The sequence below is a fragment of the Drosophila ananassae genome (genome assembly GCF_017639315.1).
Source record: "Drosophila ananassae strain 14024-0371.13 chromosome 4 unlocalized genomic scaffold, ASM1763931v2 tig00000061, whole genome shotgun sequence".
NCBI lineage: Eukaryota > Metazoa > Arthropoda > Insecta > Diptera > Drosophilidae > Drosophila > Drosophila ananassae.
The window spans coordinates 5,196,817-5,224,751 of record NW_025319038.1 but is presented as its reverse complement, the minus strand read 5'-3'; the positions used below and the strand labels follow the sequence as shown (position 1 = coordinate 5,224,751).

Sequence of the window (27,935 nt, the reverse complement as noted above, 5' to 3'; positions counted from 1 at the left end):
AATATAAAAAAACTAGCCACACTTACCACATTTTGCGGTAGAAAACTCAAATCTGCTCAGAACATTACCCAATTTATAATCGCTCATAAAGACACGAGCGCAAGAATTTGTGTTCTATGAGTCAGAAGCCCCGTCCAACATCGATGACTGCTTTTGGGACACAATAAATAGAGCATTATCTACTCTTCCAGATTATATGGAAGATGATATAAAATTATTTGAATTTAATGCGGCACTCAATAATCTTAATGGTAAATCTTCCGGGCAAGACCGTATTTCATAATAAAACATCTTCCCATCGATATTACATCCCGATTCATAAAACATTTCCTAACCATTCCTTAAAAAATTAAAGAAGAGTTATATCCTATTAATCCTTAAGAAAACTCCCCCAAAACGGTCTCTTATCGACATATTTCAATCAACTTATGCAGTTAGGCCAAGCAGCCACCAAAAAATGAATTTAAAATAATCATAAAATGTTTTGCTGCAGCTGTTGTTATCAGCATGTATTCTTCTCTGTTTTGTCTCCCAGTTTCGCATGCGCTTTATTGTTATTTGTAGTGTATGCGCTTTGGGAAGCTTTGGTAGAGCTTCTGCGCAAGCTAGTGGTTTTTGGTTAGTTGTGATTTGGAATTGATTGGAGCAGCATAGATTAGGGTTAAATTGAACCCAAATAAAAGTATTCAAATCTGATTCGAAACGTGTCAATTTATTTGGCTACTATTAAAAACTATTAATATCATAACATTTGGTGACCCCGACGTAATTTCATCCCTGTTGATTATTGTGATCAGCATTAAAAGTCCCAAGAAAACGCCCTTGTTGTTGTTCTTACAATTTGCATTTTAATTGAATAATGGAGTCTGGAGCTGAGACTATTAGAGCTGCTGCCGCAACCCGGGAAAGGATGCTGCGGAGAAGAGCAGAGGTGACCTGCCAGGAGATGGAGGCGCTGCATCATAAGGTGAAGCCGGCGGCGCAGACTGAGGATTGCACCATTATGGCGCTGGAGTCATTGGAGAAGCGTTTGCGTGAGCGGTTCACCGCGCTTCAAGAAGAGTTGGAGGATCTTAATTTTAGCGAGATCGGGAGTGATCTGACATTCAGGTGGAGGTTACCAAGCGCTCCATGAGAATCGCTGCCCACTCCACACTTCTCGACGGTGCCAATGTACACAGATACAAGCCAGCCCCCTCCTTGCCACCGTTGCCGATGCCAACATTCAGAGGCGGCTATACCGAGTGGCCGGATTTCTGCGTCCTTTTTAAGACCACAATTGACAACCATCCTCACCTAACGAAACTGGAAAAACTCCGGAGCCTCATGCGCGAATCAGCCCTGGATACGGTGAGAGCTCTGGAAATTACTTTACTTATTATTTCAGTCTCACATTAATGAGATCCTGCAGCTTCGTGTGGTCGACCCAGGGTCTGTTGTTACTTTGCGAAAGCTATCGGATCGGTTAAGTGGGCATATGCGGGCTCTTATGAGTTCCGGATCAGCTGCCGAGATCCAAGGATGCTTGCTTATCCAGATTATCCTGCAGAAGTTGGATCCTACCACAAAAGCCAAGTGGGAATTGACTCTCTCCGGAAACAACGACAGCCTTCCGTCTTGGGAGTCCATGGCACGATTCTTGGAGCAAAGGTGCCGGACTCTTGAATGCGTCGACTTTTCTAGCGCATGAGCTTTGGGAAGCTTTGGTAGAGCTTCTGCGCAAGCAATTGGTTTTTGGTTAGCTGTGATTTGGAATTGATTGGAGCAGCATAGATTAGGGTTAAATTGAACCCAAATAAAAGTATTGACATATGATTTGAAACGCGTCTATTTATTTGGCTGCTATTAAAAACTATTAATAGCATAACAAATGCATTGCAATGATTTTAGATCTTAGCAAAAAGATTATGGTGGCTAACTGCTAATTGTAAACTTTTTTATCATAGGCAACTTGGTTTCAAAAAAGTAATGTCAGTATCTGAATTCATAAGACTGTTAGACTACCATAGCACAGCAGCCCTATCCACCAGAAGTCCCTTATCAGCGATAAGCCTAGCTTGAAAAAACTTACGATAAAGTTGGACGATAAATGTTAAAAATTTCCCAACCATTCGGAAAATCAAAACTCGTGGCCCGGGAAACAAGACCCCCTCCTGTCTGCAAAGACGTGGGGTGCAATGACAAGAGGTCTGCAGAGCTGTACAGGACTGCGGTAGATGAGCTAAAGGAGGTGTATAAGGGCGCCGATTTCAAGTGGAAGAGATGGAAGGACCGGAAAACCAATCGATTCTTATCATAAATAAGGAAAGTCTAGCTCCCACAGAGTCTGCTCAAGAGGAGCTAATCTTCGGCTTCAGCTCCTTAACCATAAAGTTTTAAAAGTCGGACTCGGGCGATGGAGCGAAACAAGCCTCAACTCAGGAGGAACTGGCTTCAGAGTTAGAGGCCTCAGATATCGAGGAGGGCTGCGAGTTCAGTCATCGATGAAAACATCTCTCCTATCCGGTTACTATCGTTCTACATTGCCTATGAGAGGCTGGAACCCCCAGTCGAACTAGTAGAGAAGCTAGTACAAGACAGCTGTCGAGTCAAGCAGCCGCCGGAAAGAAGTTTGGCCGGAAATAATTCATTGAATTCGTGACGTCACTTTCTTTTATATTTATGTTCGCGTCTCCCGCTCTATTCTCGTCGCCGCTCTCGTGCATTCGATCGGCCACTTGCATCTGCCATCATGCGCAGGCATTTGTCTCGCTCTCTCACGGGATCTCTCGGTCGCTCCGCAGCATCAAGCGTTGAGCCGCGATCCCGCGTCATCATTCTAATTCGGTCGTCAACCCTACTCAGTCACATATGTAAATATATACATCATTTGTAGAAACGCCAAAACAATTAAATAAATTGTATCACGATGTATTGATGCATCGTTTGGCAGAACCTTTTAGTGGAGGTTATGCGGAGTGGCTTGAATTTCGGTAACTGTTCTCGACCATGGTGGACACAAACCCATTCATCAGTCGGGTCGAGAAGCTTCAAAGGTTGCGGTCCTGCCTTCGTGAATCTGCATTGGAGACTGTTCGATCGTTATAGCTGACGGACAAAAATTATGATGTCGCATTGGAGCTGCTAAACAAAAGGTTTAGTAATCGCAGGCTCATTTTTCAAGCTCATGTTAATGAGATAATGAATCTGAGGGCCGTAGAGTCCGCATCGGCGACGAGGCTTCGCGAGCTTTCGGACAAATTTAATTCGCATATGCGAGCCCTGGCAAGCATGGGAACGACGAAGCAGATTGCTAGCTGCATCATTATCCAGGTGCTGTTGCAGAAGGTTGATGATGCCACGCAGTCTAAGTGGAAGGAAATGCAAGCTGACTCGGATTCCTTGGATTCCATTCCAAAGTGGGAGTCCATCGCCAGTTTTCTAGAGCAGAGATGCCGGACTTTGGAGAGCATGGATTTGCCGACGACATCGTATGCACCAAACCTTGCGGTAGGCCGGCGTAGGTCCTTTCATCCAGGTAACTCTGCATTTGTGATTACCAACTCGTCCGCATGCATGATTTGTGATGGCCATTCTCACAGGAACCGCTCCGGAGTTCTACTGCCCTGCCGAGCGCTGCTCGATTCCGGTTCGCAGGTCCATCTAGTCACCTCAAGGCTGAAGAACCAGCTGCAGCTGCGGAAGATCTCCTTAGGTCTCCGGTTTCTGTATCCGTCATAGGTGACGCAGGGTTTTCCACTGATGGGTTTTCTGTGCAAGTCAGCTGGCAACCCCAATGCTCTGACTACTCGGCGCAAGTAACTGCGATCGTGGCCTCCAACATCACTGACCTTCAGTCCAATTTTGCATTGGACGACAGCTCTTGCAAAATTCCCGCCAATGTATAGCTAGCAGATCCTCATTTTCACCAGCCATAGTGGGTTGATTTGCTAATTAGAGCTGAATTATTTTACGAGATGCTTTTTGTCGGGCAAATTTATTTGTCTCCTGGTTTGCCCTCCATCCAAAAAACTCGGCTCGGTTGGGTTGTTTGTGGTGGAGGTCCCGACAATGGCAAGGTTTTCATGGCTGCTGAGCGGTCGAGACTGATCTGCCCAAAGGGCCCTTTAGATTAGCGGCTCGATCAACTTCTTTTACAGTTCTGGGAACTGGAAACCTGCACCGATCCGATTGTGAAGGCGTCAAAGGAAGAACTGGATTGCGAGAGTGACTTTATTAAAAACTTCGTGCGGTTAGAAGGTGGTGCGTATACAGTCAGGTTACCAATTAAACACAACTCCGGTTTATTGGGTGATTCGTACTCACAGGCTCTACGTCGCTTCCAGTCGTTAGAGAGGAAACTGTCTCATCAGCCCGTTCGTCCGACAGCTACTTGCAGTGCATTTTGTGGAGAGATGCCCCTCTGGAGGAGCTGCAAACATACACTGCTGCAAACAAACAATTGGACACTGTTACATATGGAACAATGCCTGCGTTCTATCTATCTGTGCGAGCGATGCATCAATTGGCTAAAGACGAGGTGGAAGACTTTCCAGTGGGATCCGTAATCTTGCTTCGAGATTCTTACGTCGATGATCTTATCTGGTGGCAGCTACAAGGAGGAGGTTGTTGGCATTTTAAGGCAGATTTCAGCGCTTCTGTCCAAGGGCGAATTTTAGCTGCGGAAATGGTGCTCCAATATCCCTAGCGTGTTGGACGGCGGGCCTAAAGGGGATCGGAGTCTTATCTAACTTTTGATGACGGCAGCAACTTCACGAAAACGTAAGGATGGGCTTGGGATCCTTTCACTGATCAGCTGCTGCTTTCTCTCTTCGGTCCACTTCGAAGCCGTCCCGACGTTCTGTCCTATCATCAATAGCGCGGTTATACGATCCGCTGGGCCTTGTTGGTCCAGTTGTTACTAAAGAAAAAATATTCTTGTAGAAGCTGTGCCGAGAGCATCTTTCTTGGGAAGAAAGCTTACCTCAGGGTTTTTACAACGAGTGGCAGGAGATCTGCCGGAGCTTCAGTCACACCCAACTTACAGAATTTCCTCGGCTGGCACTTACGTCTGGAGCACTCCTGGAGATTCATGGATTTTGTGGCGCCAGCATTAAAGCCAACGGAGCATGTGTCTACATAGTTTCCAGGTCGCCAGGGGCTGAGAGCCGCCTTCTATGTGCGAAGTCTCAAGTATCGCCTCTTAAGACGTTAACTGTGCCGAAGTTGGAGCTAGCTGGAGCTGAGTTGTTGGCGAGAATCATGGCAGAGGTTCACAGTCTAGGAGCTTACAGAGGAAAGTATTTTTGTTGATGCGACTCTTCAACCGTGTTATCGTGGATTCGAGATGAGCCTGCCAGGTTTAATGTTTTTGTCGCTAACCGCGTGTCAACCATCCAAAATTTGACGAGTTCCATGGAGTGGCGATATGTGCCTACGTTGGAAGATCCAGCAGATATCTTGTCTCGTGGAGCCCTTCCTACTGAGTTGATCGGATCCAGGTTATGGTATCAGGGGCCGGCCTATTTGTTAAAGACACAGGAGCTGTGACGGCCAGAAGGTCTTCGCCCTTCAATTTTATTGGTAAAGTCGCCATATACAGACCTCGTGGCGATATGCAAATACGTTAACTCCTTTCCAGCTTTGCAGCGAGTGTTTGCGTACGTCTATAAGTTTGGCGGACGGGTTCGGCATAAAGGAATTACCGTTCATGATCTCAAAGTGGGGACTCGCATGCTTTTGTGGGCAGTTCAGCGCGCTCATTTGGGTGATGAAATAAGGACGTTGCAGACAAAGGGAATGGTTGCCTCCTACAGTTCACTGGCTTCGTTATCCCCCTTTTTAGATCAGTCTGGATTGCTTCGAGTAGACGGGCGTCTCAAGAATTCATCCTTGGATTACGATGGTCGTCACCCAGTAATTTTGCCCAGGAGCCATCCGGTAACGCGAAGCATAATCCTTAGCTTTCATGAGCACAACCTGCACGCTGGACCTCGATCGTTATTGGCGATGATACGTGCTCAGTATTGGCCGATTGGGGGAGAAAAACTGTGTTCAAGGCGATAAATAAATGTATGAAATGCTTTCGGACGAAACCTCGTTTGTTGGAGCATGTAATGGGCGATCTTCCGAAGGAGAGAGTGGAAGGTTATCAAGTCTTTGATGTAACCGGCATCGATTTTTGCGGTCCTTTCTTCTATAAGTCGGAGGTTCGCATCAAGGCTCCCATCAAATGTTTCATTTTTTTTTTTATGACAAAGGCCGTCCATTTAGAGCTGGTGAGGGATCTGTCCACCGCCGCCTTTCTGCATGCCCTTTCTATCAGGAGGAAGGCTCGACAGAACTGGTCCGACAACGCAAACAATTTCATTGGAGCAAAAAATCAGTTGAGCGAGTTAAAGAGACTATTTCTTAGCGTCGAGCACCAGAGAGCAGTCTTGGATTTTTGCCTTTCAGAGTCCATTGAATGGAAGTTCATCCCTGTTGCAGCAACAAATGGCGCATCCCTGGTCAAGGCATAGCAGTAAATGACATCGTGCTGGTGAAGGACGAAAACTTGCCTCCAATGAAGTGGCCTCGCGAGACGGAAATGGTCGTCGGAGATGACGGAGTGTGTCGGGTGGCGCTGCTGAGGACGGCGTCCGGAGCTTAGAGGCGGGCAGTCAACAAATTGTGCCTGCTGCCCCTTCATGATGCTGTTGAAAGCGCAACTTCCAAGGGGGGGAGTATGTCAAGTCAAGCAGCCGCCGGAAAGAAGTTTGGCCGGAAATAATTTATTGAATTCGTGACGTCACTTTCTTTTATATTTATGTTCGCGTCTCCCGCTCTATTCTCGTCGCCGCTCTCGTGCATTCGATCGGCCACCTGCATCTGCCGTCATGCGCGTTTGTCTCGCTCTCTCGCGGTCGCTCCGCAGCATGAAGCGTTGAGCCGCGCTCCCGCGTCATCATTCTAATTCGGTCGTCAACCCTACTCAGTCACATTTGTAAATACATATATCATTTGTAGAAACGCCAAAACAATTAAATAAATTGTATCAATATCTATAAATCGAACTGTGGCTGTTTTCATTATAGGCAAAATTTAGAACACAAAAATAAAACTACCGAAAACGCTCAGTAACTGAACAACAGCGAAAGGCAAAATCTAGGCCTCCTCCACCACTCACGCTGACCGCGCTTAGTCTCTTTTCAACTTTATTCTTAGGTGAAACCTTTTCCTCTGAAATAAGAGAGATGATTCCACTTTCATTATTGCAAATCGCAGGGAATCCATTGATCTCACGCTTGTATCGAAACAGATACTTAGCCACGTAATTCTATGAAAGGTCCTAGAGAAACCCTATTTCTCTGACCTCAGGTACATAGTAAATTTAATAAATTAATTTTAATTTCACACACAAATCACAGAAACCGTTGATTAGTCTTAATACTCTGACGCAAGAATCGACTCAACCCTGCAACAATGCTCTCAAAAAAGCATATCCAAGAACAAAAACAAAAAAGCGAATTAGGCCATCCTGGCGGTCTACAGAGCTACCAACCCTCCAGACCCTCCTTCAGCTTAGATATCGAAAATACAGCCCAAGCTGCAAGACATAATAAAATTCTATCACAATCAGCCACAACTCTTGGGTATTTTAAAAAATAAAACGGGACTTGGACCAATACAAGTGAAGGATCTCTAGGCACACTCCTAGAAATCCACTTTCTAAGTTACACACCGGAAGCGAACGGCGCGTTATCCCGATATCCCGACGATACAAATCCAACAAGCAGGAGACAGTGGCTCAAACTGGCTCCTAAATATCATTAGGAGCAGATCCCTAGCCCTATACGACCCCAAAAGATTGCTGACCTATCAACTCTAACCCCACCCAAATCTCTGATGCACAACATGCTTAAAAAAAGAGTAAATCCACCGAGACTGACCTCAACGAGCTCACTTTCAAAATAGAGAAAGCCTTTTCTCAGACTTCAACAACGTTTTCCCGAACACTCTTGGGGTAGATGACACCATGGTGGGACTCATTGACCAGCTGCTAACCTGCAGAACAGTGACGTCCTCACTAGGCACATCTTCCTCAACAAGGGCCGTCAGTAGAGGCAGTATGGATCAACTCTATTCTATGAAAGATGGAAGAGGGAGGCTGCAGGATAGTGGCTTATGCGGACGACGTCGCAGACCTGTTCACAGGCAAATACCCACAGATGCTCTGTCATCTTAGAAGCGGAAATGAGCGGGCTAATTCTGGATAGGAAGCTAAATTGGAACTCTAATATTGAAAAAACGTCAAAAAAAGCTGCTGTAGCCCTCTTTACCTTCAAAAAAGCTGGATATTGAAAACTGGATCTACACGGCCATAGTCAGACCCATATCAAAAAGAACGAGAAAGGAAAGCTAACTTCGGGTGGAGCCGAAGTTGATATACCATTGCAGGTAGGTTGCAGATTATATTCTTATATAAGTTAACACCTAAAATGTCAAACACTAGATAATATTAATAAAACGCTAAGTCCAAGCACATAAGTTCTCAATAACAACTGCAAAAGAGCTTACATAAACGCATTGAGTGCACCGTGCACCGGATGCAATATGATGCCGTGGCACCAATAAGGGTCACACGGATCGAAAGACACGTGCGCTGAGTAAGCATTGATTATGCTTGCGATGGTGGGAAAGCCAAAAGAAAGAAAACACCCAAATATTTGGCAAGGCTCACTGAACTTAATGGCAAGTGCATCCACCAACAACACAATGCACTTGCATTGACCAATCAGCAATGAAGATATGGACTTAAGCTACAGCAACAACATCAGCTACCAATGACATCGAGGGCAGCCAGCAGCAGCAGCAATCGCGACCGAGATCGCGGCAGCGATGGAGCAACGCATAGGTGTAATTATTAATTATAAGAATCATAATTGTCAGTTCTAATCCGATACTCAAATAAAAAAAACGTGAAAAAGATTAATTTATTTTTTTAAAAGAATATTAATAAAATCTTTTTAACTGGCGCCCGAGCAGGGACCTGGTGAAAAACCGCGAAAGGATACAAGTTCCGAATCTCGCTCAGATCGGTAAAAAAAATCCCGACGTTCGGCTATATCTTCAACTAATTAAGAAAACGCCAAACACCGCGATTCGAAAGTGCAAAAGTGCCGTTAAAAAAGAAACGCTACAACGCACTCCTAAAGGAATTGTACCTAGCGGAAAAACCAGGCTCCAACTTTTATCGCCGTGATCCCTTCAGTACCGTTCAGAGGGAACGTGATCCAGGTATAGAGGAGGCTCCGTAGTAGACCCACACACAGGAGGAATCGTTGCTGCGTGGGGCAAAAAGGAATCAGCCGAACCTATCGTCACGATAGCACGCCGAAATGATTTTAATGTAAGCTAGTTAAGAAATATTTGAAAACATAAAAATCCATAAGAAACCTTGAGTAAAACACGAACAAAAAATTAATAGTTCAAATCAAAAATAAGAGAAAAAATTAAATATAATTCGTTTGACATCCAAACAACTAACCCTCATAAGACCACTAACGATCATCCATCAAAAACCTCATTAAAATGACTGAACAGGACTTGGTAGATAGGATGGGAAATCTTGCAGGACCTTCGTCCTCTGTAAGGACGAGTTCAAAACTACTGACGGAAAAAGACATTGAAGAGAAAATTAGGTACATACTTCAAGAGAACCTAGCTGGGTTGGTAAAGGAAATCATTAACCCAAACAAGGACTTTTCAAACTTTTCAGACCAAATAATTTAAAGGGAACTAGCCCACAATATTGGCGAGTTAGATAAATTACCGGACATAGTGCGGACACTTAGAGACTTTTCCGGAAATAAGACCGAATATTCGTCTTGGAAGAAGAGTGTAGAAAGGGTTTTAAAAATTTATGACAGTAAAAAGGGGTCCCCAAAAATATTATGGCATAATATTAGCAATTAGGAACAAAATCGTCGGTCAAGCAGATGCTGTCCTCGAGTCTTATAACACACCTTTGGACTGGGAGGCAATATCGAAGTGTCTGACTGCACACTTTGCTGATAGGAGAGACTTAAAGACACTAGAATATCAGTTGTATGCACTTAACCAAGGCAGCAACTCGATAGTCGAATTCTATCAAGCCGTATACCAACAACTTTCTTTGATTTTGAACCAAATTGGGAATCTCGAAGCATCTCAGGAAACTATACAGGCACTAACAGCACTGTATAGAGAGAAAGCACTGGATACATTTGTAAGAGGCCTGAACGGCAATCTTTCCCAACTTCTGGCTATTAAAGAACCCCACGACTTAGGACATGCATTACATCTTTGCAACCTAATAGAGAATCAGAACACTAGGAATGGCCAAACACCAAAAAACACTTACCCCCGAAGAGATAACTTAGTACCCACTAGAGGGTATCCGCCACAAGCCCTACCCCGAATGACCAAACCAAATTTTCAACCAAACCTGTACTATTACCCAAGCCAAGTAAAAAAACCCGCAATCCCACCAAGGATATTTGAAACAACACCAAACCGACCTAACCCACTCAACCAAACTCAGACAAATCAACCAGGAGGGCAAGCTTTCTCTAACCCCAACCCACCTCCCAGACCCCAACCAAAGCCAACACCCATGGACGTAGAGACTGGTCTATTCGTTCACGCCACGTTAACGATATGAATAGACCTCAGGACAACAATTTTGTAGGGAAACGACCCCTGAGCAACACAAATGTTCAAAATACTAATAAAATGCAACGCCAGTTCAATATACAACCAGAGGTAGATGAGGAACAAGAATATTTTCAGTCATCGGAAGAGAATGGAATAAACGAGCTGGATGAAGAAGCTCCATGGCAAGCGGAATCCGAACAACAGGAATCCATTGATATGTCAGAATTATATTTTTTAGAATAAACCGTTCCTCCTTACCCTATTTTAAGGTAACTATCGGGAACGGCAAAACTCTGAAATTCTTAATTGACACCGGCTCAAATCAAAATTACATTCAAGCGAAACTAGTACCAAGCCCTAAACCCAATACTAACAACTTTACAGTAAATTCAGTAGGAGGGAATAACGAAATAAAACAACATACAATAGTTAAACTTCCCAACATATCAGATACCCCACTAAAATTCTTTCTATTAGATACACTGAAAACCTTCCATGGAATTCTAGGTAACGACACTATGAAAAAACTAGGGGCAATAATAGATGTTAAAAATGATATTCTGCTGTTAGAAAATAATAGGAAAATTAAAATCCATCAATTAGAGGCACAAGCCGTAAACAAGATCGGACCAACAGACGAACATATGACAGAAACTTAAAGAGAAATAATCAAAAAATTTATCGACACCCATAAAAACCTTTTCGCCGATCCTGAAACGAAACTAACTTTCACTACCAGAGTTGTAGGTGAAATTAGGACTTCCTCCGATACCCCTGTCTACGGAAAGCACAACCCATATCCGGCATCGCTTATGCAAGAAGTAGAACAACAAATTCAAGAAATGTTGCAGGATGGCATTATTAGAGCCTCACGGTCACCCTATAATGCACCAGTTTGGGTAGTCCCGAAAAAAAACCAACTCTAATGAAAAACAAAAATACAGGCTAGTTATTGACTATAGAAAGCTCAATGAGGTAACTGTTGAGCTATCAGCGTTTTGATAGCGACCGAATTAATAAAGAATCCACAATTTAATTTCAATAATTTTATTGGGTCAATTTAACCCCAAAACAACGGCAGCGGCCGATCCCAACAATGCCGAATTACAAGTGCTAAAACCTAAGAGCTTGCGCAGAAGCTCCACCAAAGCTCCCAAACTGCATGCGCTACAAAAGAACAACAAAGCGCATGCGGGAGAAACAAAGAATATGGAGCAGCTGATAACGGGCAATTAGTGGACCGCTGCGGCTGGTTACACTGAGAGAATAGAAATAGAAATAATTATGATTTTTGATGTTGGCACAAGTCCCAACAGTAAAAATATCCGATCGGTACCCCATTCCTGAAATAGGCGAAATAATCGCACAATTAGGAAACAACAGATTCTTCTCAGTACTAGACTTAAAAAGTGGATTTCATCAAATACCACTTAAAGAGTCAGACATGGAAAAAACTGCATTCGCAGTAAAAGGAGGCAAATACGAATTTACCAGATTGCCATTTGGATTAAAAAATTCACCAGCCATATTTCAAAGAGCTTTAGATGACATTTTGCGAGAACACATAGGGAAAATCTGTTATGTGTACGTCGACGACATCATCGTTTTCAGCAAAACAGAAAACGATCATGCCAAAAACTTGAACAAAGTGTTTCTAACATTAAAAAAAGCCAATATGAGAATACACATCGACAAATATCACTTTTTCAAAAAAGAAGTCGATTTTCTGGGATATACGATTTCAGAAGTGGGAGTTAAAACCAAGTGACAATTTATACAGACCACCAACTCTTGACCTTTTCGAATAGAGGAAATAATCACAATGCCAAGCTTAAACGCTGGAGAGACATTATCGGCGAATATAGCCCCGAGATAAAATACAAGCCCGGTGTAGCTAACGTAGTAGCAGACGCCCTATCCAGAGCCCGACCAGAAGTTAATTCAATCCATACAGACTCTACAATCCACAGCGACGAAAGTTCCTCACATAATCTAATATTCTCAGTAGAAGCCCCGATCAACGCATTTAAAAACCAAATTTTTTTATTAAAAGAAAACACTGATGCGTATAACTTCGAAATTCCATTTCCAACTTTTCATCGCCATATAATAAAAAAGATTTCTTACACAGAACAGGAAATCATTAATATACTCCGAGCCCGATTAGATCCCAGAATTATCAATGGTATCTACACTTCAGAAGAAATAATGGGAAAAATTCAAACTATTTATCCTACGCACTTCTTACAAAGTTAGGTTTACTAGTAATCAAGTTAAAGACGTACCATCAGAAACAACCCAGAATCAGATCATTACATTAGAACACAAAAGAGCCCACAGAGACGCAAAATAAAACAAAATACAAATTCTTAAAAAATACTTCTTCCCACAAGCTCAAAAGAAAATTCAGGCAATAGTCCAATCCTGTCAAACATGTAGAGAATCCAAATACGATAGACACCCACTGAAGGGGGCAATCCAACCAACTCCCATCCCTAAGTACCCAGGAGAAATCATCCACATAGACATTTATATTACAGAAAAAAATAATATTCTAACTGGTCTCGACAAGTTCTCAAAATACGCCCAAATCAAGATATTAAAATCAAGGGCCTCCGAGGACATTAAAGCGCCTTTGAGAGAAATGCTGATAGCATTCGGCATGCCCAAGTGGGTAGTAATGGACAACGAACGCGCTTTAAACTCTGAAGTGATTCGATTCCCTTTAGAAGATCAACTTAAAATATCAGTCCATACAACAGCCCCATACGCTTCAACCATTAATGGTCAGGTAGAACGATTTCATTCAACACTTTCAGAAATCATGAGATGCATTAAAAAAGACAACGGGAGTATGACATTCGAAGACCTAATTTTCAAATCAGTCGAAGAATATAATGGGTCCATCCATTCAGTAATAAAGGAAAAACCAGTTGAGGTGTTTTTCAGGAGGTCCACTCCGAACACCACAGAGGACATGAGAAACAGCGGACCGAAATCAGGGAAAAAATAAAAAAAACAAGAAAGGAAAGCTAACTTCGGGCGGAGCCGAAGTTGATATACCCTTGCAGTTCAGTCGCAGTCCGCTAGGTGGCGCCACGCATCTTATATTATTAGGTAAATAGCGGATCGTATATAGGCGGCCGATCCTTATGAAATTTGGCAAATCAGATTATTTTATCCAAAAGAGAATCTGTACCAAGTCCCATCTTTCTAACTTAAAAAACAACAAAGTTATGCCAATTCCGATCGTTGTATGACAGCTATAGGATATAGTCGGCCGATCCTTATTTTGTACATAAGATATGTTGATCAAATATAACATGTGTGGAAAGTCCCAACCCTCTATCTTAAAAAACAACGAAGTTATGGCATTTCCGATCAATCAGTTATATGGCAGCTATAGGATATAGTCGACCGATCCCGACCGTTCCGACTTATGTACTGCCTGCAATAGAAAGAAGGGTGTGTGCAAAGTTTCAGCTCGATAGCTTTAAAACTGAGAGACTAGTTTGCGTAGAAACAGACAGACAGACAGACGGACAGACGGACATGCTCATATCGACTCAGGAGGTGATCCTGATCAAGAATATATATACTTTATAGGGTCGGAGATGTCTCCTTCACTGCGTTGCACACTTTTGACCAAAATTATAATACCCTCTGCAAGGGTATAAAAACAGGTAGCCGACTTAGAATACCATAATCAGGATAAAATACAGCCAAAACAATATGAGACAGGAGATACAATTCATGTAAAAATCGACAAAAAAAATCGGTTGGCAGGAACACCGGACCACCATGATCATGAAATACTAAAGAACAAAATAAACGGACAATTAGAAAATATTAATAAGCAGGTCATAATAAATAAAAAATTAAGTGTTAAATTAATTAAAAATAACTAAAAATTCAAACGAAATAATTAATGAAGAGGCAAATATCCTCAGATATAGAATTCAAATAGTAAAAGAAGAAATATATAATATACTACATGCAATAACTTGGGCCAAAACAAATATTATAAACTCTTTTATAATCTCAACAATAGAAACCAATATTTTAGAACAAATTTTTAATAAAGGAAATAACCTGTTTATTAATATGGAAGAATTACTAGAATTTTCAAAAGTCAAACTTGCATCGAATAATAAAGCTCTTCTGTATATCATAAGTATCCCAATAATAAGTAATGAAACCTGTAGAACCCTATTAGTCAAAGCAGTAAAAAAAGCCCATATAATATATGACATAAAATATGAAAACTTGTTAGAATGTAAGAAGCAACTATTCGCGATATCAAAACCATGTGAATCGCATAATGATAGAACCATTTGTGTTAAGGATAAACTGTTAGACTTAAGCATCGACACTTGCGTAAGCGCTCTATTAAACCTAAGACCACCGGAATGCAAGGCAATCAACAGCCAACATGTGCCTAATTTTGAGGAATTACTACCAGGAACACTGATGCTGAACGACTTTAACGGAATGGTGTCTTTGGACGGAAAGAACCTTAATCTTCAAGGATCCTTCATCATCCAGCACAGGAACTCCACGGTACAGATCGGCGAAAACATCTACAGAACGGAAGACGTCACTGTGGTAGACCCCGAACCTCCGCTATTCCAACTGTCAGCGGTAAACCCTAAAATTAACGAAGTCCTCTCCCTTCAATTAATCAAAGAATTAAACATAAATAACACTAAGATTCTGAAAAAAATTAAAGAAGAGAAGACAATCGAGGCTTCCGTGAATTATACGTCAGTATAATTCGTATCCTGCTCATAATGATCGTAAGTCTGATCATAATGCTAGTTAGAAGGTGCAGACCAAAAGAAGCCGCCCGGAAAACGACAAAAACACCGGCGGATCCAACCCCACCTAACCCCGTTCTCTTCTACGTTGCGAACAAGGACGCCCGCGTTTAAGGGGGAAGAGTTAACACCTAAAATGTCAAACACTAGATAATATTAATAAAACGCTAAGTCCAAGCACATAAGTTCTTAATAACAACTGCAAAAGAGCTTACATAAACGCATAGTGTGCACCGTGCACCGGATGCAATATGATACCGTGGCACCAATAAGGGTCACACGGATCGAAAGACACGTGCGCTGAGTAAGCATTGATTATGCTTACGATGGTGGGAAAGCCAAAAGAAAGAAAACACCCAAATATTTGGCAAAGCACACTGAACTTAATGGCAAGTGCATCCACCAACAACACAATGCACTTGCATTGACCAATCAGCAATGAAGATATGGACTTAAGCTACAGCAACAACATCAGCTACCAATGACATCGAGGGCAGCCAGCAGCAGCAGCAATCGCGACCGAGATCGCGGCAGCGATGGAGCAACGCATAGGTGTAATTATTAATTATAAGAATCATAATTGTCAGTTCTAATCCGATACTCAAATAAAAAAAAAGTGAAAAAGATTAATTTCTTTTTTTAAAAGAATATTAATAAAATCTTTTTAACTTATATATTATATATCGGATCGTTTAAATTGGGCCAATTCTTATGAGAATTCCACCATCTAATAAAAATGATGGCCCCAAGCATCTTTAAAAATAGCGAGGTTGTGACATTTCCGATCGTTCAGTTATATGGTAGCTGTAAGATATATTCGGCCGATCGTTATGAAATTTCAGATTGTTTTGCCCAAAATGGAATCTGTACAGAGTCTCTAGCTTAAAAAACACTAAAGTTCCAACTTATATACTGCCTCTAAACAAAAGAAGGATGTGTGCAAAGTTTCAACTCGATAGCTTTAAAACTGAGAGACTAGTCTGCGTAGAAACAAACAGACAGATAGACGGACAGAAGGACGTGCTCATATCGACTCAGTAGGTGATCCTGATCAAGAATGTGTATACTTTATAGGGTTGGAGATGTTGCCTTTACTGTGTTGCACACTTTTGACCAAAATTATAATATCCTCTGCAAGGGTATAGAAATATTCTTAAGAAGCTGAAAAAAAATCCAGCTACAAGCAGCAGTACGTCTTAGAGGTGCACTACGATCCATCCCAAACGAAGCTCTAAATGCCATACTCAGCATACCAAATCCAGGACTAGCTGGAATAAAACAAGCGAAAGTAGCGGCATTCAGGCTAAGGGAAACATAGCAATGGAGCCAACTTAACAAGGGCCACTCCACCATTCTACTAAACGACCCTTTCATTCCCAACAGTACAAACTACTGTACTCCCAGGGAGTATTCACAAACACCCTTCCAAACCCTCATTCTAGATATAGAGGAGTGGGAGGATCAAACCGCAGGCCCAGAGAACGCACTTAGCTTCTACACTGATGCCGAACTAAAAAATAAAGTAGGAGGAGGCATATACTCCGAACAACTAGGCATTAAAGCCTCTTTTAGACTACCCAATCATTGCAGCGTATTTGAAGCTGAAGCGACAGTCACACACAAAGAGGAGTCAATATATACAGTGATAGCCAAGCGGCTATAAAATCGATCAGCTCGATCACCAGCAGCTCCAAAACAGTCTTACACATAGGCCACTGTATTCTCAACTGCCGGCTGGCCCACCAGCTCCGGCCCAAAATCTCCAACACAAGAACGTCACAAATACTTGATGGATGGAAAGAACCCGAATCAGCACTGCTATAAGAGTCATCACGGGGCACTGGCTAGTGGGAACACACACTAAGCGAATGAATTTACCCCACAACGTCTACTGCCACAGCTGCAGAGACGAAGAAGAAGAAGAAACTGTTGAGAATATTCTATGCCACTGCCCAGCCTCGCAGTTTCTCAGACTTCAGCACCTGGGCGACAGGGTCCTCAGCAACATCTCAATGATGACAGAAATAAATCCTAATACGATAGAAAGATTCACCAAAGCCTCAGAGTGGGGGAACAGCTAGCCCATAAGTCCTCCGCGAATAAAGGAAGTTCAGAACCGGCCCACGGTATCACAAGGTTCCGAATGCTTTCTAAGTATCCTAACCGTCTAAGTCGTCTAACCAAACCTATCGATTTGTAAGTGGAGTCGAACACGCGCATTTTGAAATTCGTGCGTTATTCATATTTATATTTAAAACTTTAAAGAACTGACTTTAAAGAACAACCCTTACCTGGGAATGGTTTTTGTGGGTATTTCAAGATTCGATCCATCTACTCGGCCACCATGAATTTGGCTGGTTCTTGAAGAATATTGTCCGCCCGTGGAAGTTCCGGTGTCTGTGCGGCCAATAACAGTACTAGGATTTGATTGTTTATGGTTGGCAGTCAAATCGCTATTAGAGCCTGTTGCGATAGGGTTACATCCGGCTGCAGAAGATACACCTAAGGTTGAAACACAGTTTACACCTTTGGGCGTTTGTATAATTCTTCCTTTAGCTGGCACATTGATAACGGGATCATCTTCACCCTCTTCCTCACTTGAACTTGGATCGATCATGCCAAAACTAAGTTGAATCACGCACCGTCACTAAAATTTCAAAAAACAAAGTGTTAAGTGACAAAATCAATTAATTTGTTAACAAATTTGTGAATTTTAGATATTTATAAACATATAAAATACGACTATTTAACAATGATCAGCAATGACAATACCCAATACAGTGTCTCTGTTCGATCGATGAGCTAAAGTTATAAAACTGTGCTTCGGGCGATAGCTTTTGGTGGGCTTCCAAAAGATAATTGGATAATTAAGCAGGTTCGTGTTAATACTGTTAGAATACAGTACAATTTACAATATTGCAAGCATATGGACGAAATAAACAAAACATGCACGAGACATACGAGAGACATTACGAGACATTTACAACTAATACAACTAATAAACGGAAACCCATTAAAAGACTAACATTTTTACTTAACATTTTTTAACATTTTTTTAAAGTTTATTTATTAAATAGACATTATGGAAATTCAATAGCTACCCGATATATATATTTATAAAGACTTAAAGATTTATTTTTAAGTTTAATGATTGTCGCTAGCGCACAAATAAACAAAACCGAAAGAATAGTTTCTATAAAGCGGCTAACAAACACAAAAATCAATTTTTATACCCATGCAGTATTAAATACCCATGGGTATTATAATTTTGGTTAAAAGTTTGCAACTAGTCTCTTAGTTTTAAAGCTGTCGACTTAAAACTTTGCACACATCCTACTTTTATTGGCAGCCAGTATATAAGTCGAAACTGCTTGGGTCGACTATATCCTACAGCTGCCATATAACTGATTGATCAGAATAGCCATAACTTTGGTTTTTTTAATTTAGAGGGTTGGGACTTTGTATTTTTATTAGGAAATTGATTTGATGGTGAAATTCTCATAAGGATAGGACAACTACATACAATTTTATATATATAAAAATATATAATAATTTAAGCTACCACCTAAATGCAAGGAAATACCAACTTCCGCTCCGCCCGAAGTTTCTTTCTTTATATTTATTTTATATTTTTTTAGGGCTGAGCGGGTGTGGTTACGGTTTCGCCGAGAGCGTTTGGTTGTATATTTGGCTTGTAGTTGCAAAATTTTTCTTTGTGGACATAAGTCTTGGTAACCAGGGTGCTACTGTTTAATAATAGAGTTATATTAGAGATTGTGCTCTTTTAAACCCTAAAATATATAGCCTTATGTCCATAGTACCGAACAAAAGTTTATTAGCCAATGTCTTTCCCGAGATTTGTTAGATATTCTTCTAAGTGATTACTTTAGATGAGTCGCTTATCTAGGTGTACGCCGAGATATGTGACTTCATTTGCGATGCTGTTAAGTGAGTTATAATTCAGGACAATTGTTTTTGTTAAGGGTGAAGGTAATATTCCTTGATTACCTGAAAGATTTCAGTGTTCAGTAGGTTGAATAATCGCAGTGTATTATTATATTAACACTATTCTCCCTTCTTCCCTTCGGGTTTCCCTTCCCTTCCCTTCGGTGTAGGAAATTTACAATGGTTTCACATTTACAGAAAAATAAAGCGATATGATGATTTTTTTTTGAATAATTAAGATTTAAATGTTTAGCTTATTAATCATTTACATCATCAAATCATTAGAACTGAGGTTTACTTTGGAAAAAAGAGGATTTATACTGAAGATCGTCTTTGAACATAACTAATAGCGTGTTCGTTAAAAATGGGCAAAATTCATTAAGAAAAAAGGTAAAGAGTAACGGACCGAGTTGGCTTCCTTGAGGGACTAAGCGGGAATATTCATTTTTAAAATGAACTCGATCTGTTTTTCCATCCAAGTAGCTGGAAATGCACGTAGGGAGTTTAAAGGAAATCACAAAAGATTTAGTTTACTCAACAAGATGGAGTCAATCACTTTTTCATGCTTTAGTAAAGTCGGTGTAAATAGCATCTGTTTGGTTTCGCACACACGACGATCTATACGCAACTGCCTGCGTCGTCCTTTCTTTTTTCTATGCTTACCACGGAACCACACTCGGCGACAGCGACACTACGCTGTCGCCTTGCTAAAACGACGCTTGTTAAAGCGACAACATACACACAACCAATCACAGCACAATTAGTAACTGATGTAATATTCCTATAATGATGAAATTAAGCACCTGGTGAAATTCCCCACGACAGCATACCCATACATTCATACCAACTTCCACACACTCTTAGTGTGCGCCGACATATACTTAAGATGTATTTTCATGGAAATACGCATCAGCAAAGTAGAAGGCGTAAAAAAAGTTGAGACTTGGTTGATACGCATTGGAATGACTCCAATAGTCATCCGAAAACGAAAGAACTCTAAATGATCAATTTTGTTGAATGTCGCTACCGCACATAAGAACACGAAGTTTAGTTTTCCAGTATATTACCGGCTACCAATAACAAAAATCGATTTGCACTTCAAAAATTTTAAAAATTCTTTAGAAATATTATAAACCATTGGACCAACCATTTTTCATACATATTTCATTTTTGTGCGATAAAAGTATATTCATGCCAAATTTTGAAGAAATTCGTTCCAATTTAAGATAAAGTTCCGAGAAATACACGTTCAAAGTTCTAGTTGTCTGCCCAACTGGTCTACTTTCCACAAAACTAAACCGGCTTTAATATCAAAAATAATAAAAATTTCAAAACTCATTTTGGTATGGTATGGTCAATTGTATTCTAGTATTCTAGTTCTCCCACCCCATAAAGTATATATATAAGTTAACAACCAACTCTCAGCGTAGGCTGAGCAGGCCAATTCTTATCCAACAATTATCCATTTTTATTAATGTTAATCATTTTTATTATTAATCATTTTCATTACTATTATTAACACACTCTTGTGTGGTCCACCTTAAGTTGGATCCAGCCTAACGGGCCCGAAAGCTTAGCCTGCATGTTGGACCGTTATGTGCAATTTGCGGCTTGCGTTGCAAGGTCAGCGGTCTGCCACGGGAAGGTTGCAATATGTAAGTAGCTGAGCGCCAACAATAGCCAAGGTCTACACTTACACACTTAGTCATTAAACAGTGCATATAAATTCCTATGACCGGCAGTAGGAATTTTCTACGAATAAATAAAAGTGACTCGATTTTCGATTTCTGGTTCAGATTGTTTTTTAAGTACGTTACAAAAATAAAAAAAAAAACATACAACTCAAGTTACGTTCACTTGTTTTCTTGAAGTTGATTTAATTAATTTTGTTCAATGTGGAGTTTTTCGAGTGCACTGGAAATAAAGGAAATTAAATAACTCCAATAACGCACACTCGCGCCAAGGCAATCAATATTTACATGAATTAATTATACAAAGAAATATTTTATTTCTTTATTAGTGTTGGTCTCTATACACATTTAGAGGTTGACAGTCGCTTTTCTCCTTGTATTCCGCTACTATTTTATCCACTGTCCTATATTGAATTTTTTACTGAAAATATCCAGTGTGTCTGTGCTAATAATACACCCAGTCGAATTGACCAATACCTGTTGGTTATCGTCCAGCATATATTGGTTCGCTCTCGTGTGATTTGGGACAAATTAATCCAACATTTTTGCGTTTTAGAAACTGTTCAAGCATTGAACACGATAAAAATTCCAAACATAGAATGTAAGAGATCGGACCCATGTGAATAAGTGATTAACAGCATGGGTTGAAAGACGATCTCCTGCAGTCTATCCAAATATTTATGTGGTGCACTTGAAGCACTTAAGAAAGGGTCACATAGCATGTCAGCGTGCAGTCCGTTGATAAGTAGTTTTAAATAGATTTAAGATTTTCATGTATCTTTCTTGTAAGAGAAGTGTGTGAAATAAAAACAGTTTTAAAACAGAACTCATTGGAGTATCACGAGTATTTACGGGGCTCCTCTTAACATTTGGTCCTTCGAGCCGGATCACTTGCTAAGAGGAGCCCCTATACTAATAAGGTTTCGTTTGAAAACTCATTGGAGTTACACCTTTATAAAAGGGGCTCCTCTTAACAGAAACGATCCAGTATTTTTCGCAAAAATTTTTATTTTTTCTGCTTCTGCGCAAAAAAGTGTCACATCGAAACCTTTTGCCTGGTGTCCAATCGTTAAACACGTCGTATCTGCCCAGTATAAACACCGCTAACCTACCCAGCTCCCTTAGCAATGAGTTGGGAGTATAGGGAAGTGAAACAGGCGATTGATAGCGACGATAACGAAGAAGTAGGGTTCCGCCCCGAAGTTAGGAACATACATCAACCAGAAATGAACGCGGATATGATCCAAGCTCTTGTCGCAAATGCGGTCAGCACCGCTCTCGCCGATCAGGAAGAGCGTTTGAGAAGTCAATTCGCCTCAGAATTAGAAGCAGTTAGAACACAGGTTAGCGCGCTGATAGTGCAAGCGCCGCGGGTAGAAGTCTATAAAAGAGCAGTGCCGAACCCTGAAATAAAATGCGAGTCAAGTAGACATAGTAAAATCTCTGCCGACGTTCGATGGAAGCCACGATGAGTACGTTTCGTGGAGGCAGGCTGCATTAGATGCATACGAAGTATTCAAAAAATACGACGGCAGCGAAGCCCACTACGAGGCCGTTGTTATCATTAAAAACAAAATTTGCGGTCCCGCTCGGTCGCTCCTCACGTCCCACAACACGTCCCCACACAGACTAGATTGCACATACGCGGACAAAATGTCCCTAAGGTTCGGCAAGGAGATGCCGACCTTATGGCATACTATGACGAGGTCGAGAGGAAACTCACGCTCGTCACCAACAAAATAGTCATGTCACACAACTCGGACACGGAATAGGTTCGCGGCATCTTACGCGAAAGCTATGGAAGACAAGGCCCCTTTCAATGAGGGCAACAGGCGCAACAATAAAGGTCAGGGAAAGCAATGGAGAGGTGAGGACAAAAATCCGCACTTCATTCCTAAGCAAAACCAAGGTAGGCCTCATGAGGACAATTCCTGGCCAAAGCGCAGGGATCCAGAGATCTTAGACCAGAATAAAGTTCAGCCCATGGAGGTAGACCCCTCAACGGCTAAATTCAGACAAGAAACAAGCTGGGGGAAACCGCAAAGTAATAACAATTACAAAAGGCAGAACTCGTCCCAGAGTCAATCGGGCCAAAGACGCCAACGCGTCAATAATATAGCCCAGCCCCAACAGGAGGAAACAGAATATGCCGCCACAGCTGAGGCTGAGGTTGCCACCATTGAGGAAGGTAGCGATACCGCCGAGCTTAACGACCTCCTCCATTTTTTAGGGAGCGCTCTCGACTGCCGTTCGTCGAGCGACAGTTGGCTGGCAAAACAGTAAAAATTCTCATCGACACGGGGGCGGCAAAAAATTACGTGAAGCCCGTAAAGGAGCTAAGAAACGTAATGCCGGTCGAGACCCCTTTCACTGTGAGCTTTATTCACGGCTCCAGTGACGTCAAAAACAAGTGCGTAATGCCCATCTTTGGACTAGACGTCCCATTTTTCCTCTTAGATACACTGAGCACGTTCGATGCTATAATAGGCTTCGATTCGCTAACGCGGGCAGGAGTAGTATTGGACCTAGGCAACAGCGTAATAAAATACGCAAGCATCACTGAAAAGCTCAAATTCTTTGACTGTCAGAATGTCAATTTTACAAAAATCGATGATATAGTGGTGCCAAATTCGGCTAAAGGCGAATTCAAAAAAATTATTCTGAAAAGAATTAAGGTGTTTTCGACCTCTAACGAGGCGCTCACCTTTAACATTTCGGTCATCGCTACTATTCGAACGACGAGTGACGAACCTGCCCACTCCAGGTTATACCCTTATGCTATGGGGGCAGCGGACTTTGTAAACAAAGAAATCAATAAGCTGCTGCAAAATGGCATAATTAGGCCGTCCAGATCCCCATACAACAGCCCTACCTGGGTGGTTGACAAAAAAGAGACTGACGATAATGGCATCAAGATGAAGCGATTAGTAATCGACTTCAGGAAGCTGAAAGAGCGAACAATCGCCGATCGCTACCCCATGCCAAGCATACCCATGATTCTAGCGAACTTGGGGAAAGCTAAATTCTTTACCACCCTAGACTTAAGGTCAGGGTACCATCAAATATACCTGGCTGAAAAGGACCGAGAGAAGACCTCGTTCTCAGTCAATGGTGGGAAATTCGAATTTTGCCGACTACCCTTCGTTCTAAAGAACGCTGGGAGTATTTTCCAAAGAGCCATCGACGATGTGCTGCGGGAAGAAATCGGCAAAATATGCTACGTCTACGTTGACGACGTTATTATCTTTTCCGAAAATGAAACGGATCATGTCAAGCACCTTGACACAGTGCTTGGGCGCCTACTCGATGCCAACATGAGGGTGGCACGGGAAAAGACAAAGTTCTTTAAAGAGAGCGTTGAATTTTTAGGATTTATTGTCACCAGAGGAGGGACAAAAACAGACCCAGAAAAAGTCAGGGCAATAAAAGAGTTCCCAGAGCCAAGAAATCTGTTTAGCCTCAGGTCTTTCCTCGGCCTGGCGAGTTATTACAGGAGCTTTGTAAAGAATTTTTTCCTCTATTGCTAGACCTCTTACCGCCATCCTCAAAGGGGAAAACGGGACGGTCAGCAAGAATAAGTCGAAAAAAGTAGATGTCAGGTTTGATGAAACCCAGCGAAATGCATTCGATCACCTTCGTAACATTTTGGCATCGGAAGATGTCATATTGACATACCCTGATTTCAAATTGCCGTTTGACTTAACCACCGACGCCTCAGCGAGTGGAATAGGCGCGGTACTGTCCCAGAATAAAAGACCTATTACCATGATTTCACGCACACTAAAAGACTGCGAACTGAACTACGCCACCAACGAAAGAGAATTATTGGCGATGGTCTGGGCCATAGGCAAACTCCAAAACTACCTATACGGTAACAAGGGGGTACGGATCTTTACAGACCACCAGCCCCTCACATATGCGGTATCCGACAAAAACATCAACGCTAAGATTAAGCGATGGAAAGCATTTATTGATGAGAACAACGGGAAAGTGCTTTACACACCCGGGAAGCAAAACCTGGTAGCTGACGCGCTATCGAGGCACCCCTGAATAACATAGAGGCTGAGGCCCATTCCGATGCGGCCACGGTGCATAGTGAGCGTTCGCTCTCATACACCATAGAAACTACAGACAAACCTCTTAATTGCTTTAGAAACCAAATCATTTTGGATGAAGCAAGCCAACCGCTTCGCCGGAATTTCATAATCTTCGGAAATAAAACCCGCCATATCGTTGATTTTAATAATAAGGACTCGCTTGTTGAATCTGTTAAGGAAATCATCAACGCCAACGTTGTGAACGCGATTCATTGTGATTTCCCTACACCGGCTCGTATCCAACATGCCTTGAGGCAGGACTTTTCTGCGACGAAGTTTTGGCATTGTAAAAACTTCGTCAGCGACATCACCAACGCTAACGAACAGCTAACACCGAGCACAATCGCGCTCATAGGGCTGCACAGGAGAACGCAAAGCAAATTCTCCGGGATTACTACTTCCCGAACATGTCTAAGTTAGCTAGCGAAGTGGTCGCAAATTGTAAGGTCTGCTATAAAGCTAAATACGACCGCCATCCCAAGAAGCAGGAATTAGGAACTACACCTATCCCGTCATATGTTGGAGAAATGTTGCATATCGACATTTTTTCGACAGACAAAAAAATCTTTTTAACCTGCATTGACAAATTTTCCAAATTCGCTATCGTACAGCCCTTGGTTTCTAGGGAAATAATAGATGTACGAGCACCTATCCTCCAATTGGTAAATTTCTACCCTAACACCAAGACCATATTTTGCGATAATGAGGCCTCCTTTAACTCTGAAACAATCACATCATTGCTGAAAAACCAGTACAGCATCGATGTCGTCAATGCGCCACCGCTACACAGTAGCTCCAATGGCCAAGTAGAGAGGTTTCACAGTACCCTGGCGGAAATTGCCAGATGCCTCAAAATTGATAAAAAAAAAATAAAGGATACTGTAGAAGTAATATTGCGGTCTACGGTAGAATACAATAAGTCGGTACATTCGGTTACAGAGTTTAGGCCGGTGGAGGTCATCCACGCCAGCAGCTATGAGATGAAGCTGGCAATTAAAGCCAAAATTGACAAGGCACAGCAGTCTAACTTAGACAGGGTTAAACAAACGAGGCAGAACCGATTTTTCGAAGTCGGTGAAAGAGTACACCTGCGCAACAACAAGAGACTAGGGAACAAATTGACACCGCTTTATTCAGAAGAGCGTGTTGAAGCAGATCTGGGAACATCTGTTCTCATTAAGGGGAGGGTGGTCCATAAGGACAACATCAGATAGGCCTGCCACATTCGCCCTTATATAAGGCTTCGCCACAGGCTTGCCATTATACCCATCATACTGCGGTCCACCACAAGCGCGAGAATCACCGACTTCTTGCATGCAAAGTACATCCCAGGCACTCGACAAATCTGTCCGAGTATGCTAGCATAATTGACTCCACGGTCGGAATGCTGGAATTGTTCCCACAATCCCACATGAGGAAGCTGCTGAAAGTTGACATCGAACACCCCCAGAACATTTTGGATGAGCTTAAGATACACCATAGAATGGCCAGGAGCCTCAATTTTTTGGGCTTAGTCCTTAAGGTCGTGGCGGGTACACCCGACGCGGATGATCTTAGTAGAATTAAAACCAATCAAGCATCGCTTATCGAGGCCAACAATAGACAGGTTTTTGTTAACACAGAAACACATTAATTTGTTCACAGACACAGTAAATTGGATCCTCAAGGAGAAAAGGGACGGACTGCGTTCGCGGCATCCTACGCAAAAGCTATGGAAGACAAGGCCCCTTTCAATGAGGGCAACAGGCGCAACAATAAAGGTCAGGGAAAGCAATGGAGAGGTGAGGACAAAAATCCGCACTTCATTCCTAAGCAAAACCAAGGTAGGCCTCATGAGGACAATTCCTGGCCAAAGCGCAGGGATCCAGAGACCTTAGACCAGAATAAAGTTCAGCCCATGGAGGTAGACCCCTCAACGGCTAAATTCAGACAAGAAACAAACTGGGGGAAACCGCAAAGTAATAAAAATTACAAAAGGCAGAACTCGTCCCAGAGTCAATCGGGCCAAAGACGCCAACGAGTCAATAATATAGCCCAGCTCCAACAGGAGGAAACAGAATATGCCGCCACAGCTGAGGCTGAGGTTGCCAACATTGAGGAAGATAGCGATACCGCCGAGCTTAACGACCTCCTCCATTTTTTAGGGAGCGCTCTCGACTGCCGTTCGTCGAGCGACAGTTGGCTGGCAAAACAGTAAAAATTCTCACCGACACGGGGGCGGCAAAAAATTACGTGAAGCCCGTAAAGGAGCTAAGAAACGTAATGCCGGTCGAGACCCCTTTCACTGTGAGCTTTATTCACGGCTCCAGTGACGTAAAAAACAAGTGCGTAATGCCCATCTTTGGACTAGACGTCCCATTTTTCCTCTTAGATACACTGAGCACGTTCGATGCTATAATAGGCTTCGATTCGCTAACGCGGGCAGGAGTAGTATTGGACCTAGGCAACAGCGTAATAAAATACGCAAGCATCACTGAAAAGCTCAAATTCTTTGACTGTCAGAATGTCAATTTTACAAAAATCGATGATATAGTGGTGCCAAATTCGGCTAAAGGCGAATTCAAAAAAATTATTCTGAAAAGAATTAAGGTGTTTTCGACCTCTAACGAGGCGCTCACCTTTAACATTTCGGTCATCGCTACTATTCGAACGACGAGTGACGAACCTGCCCACTCCAGGTTATACCCTTATGCTATGGGGGCAGCGGACTTTGTAAACAAAGAAATCAA

General features: G+C 42.1%; 1 protein-coding gene across 7 annotated transcripts in view; it reads right to left on the bottom strand.

The window, feature by feature from the left end:
• LOC6501769 (calcium-dependent secretion activator) overlaps positions 1-27,935 on the bottom strand; it is a 338,872-nt gene that overhangs the window by 297,900 nt on the left and 13,037 nt on the right. For all 7 annotated transcript variants that reach the window (XM_001967162.4, XM_014903838.3, XM_014903839.3 and 4 more), the window contains exon 2: positions 17,765-18,120. In XM_001967162.4, coding sequence (XP_001967198.3) covers positions 17,765-18,090 — 326 coding nt within the window. In that variant the 5' untranslated portion in view covers positions 18,091-18,120. The remainder of the gene's footprint in view (positions 1-17,764; positions 18,121-27,935) is intronic.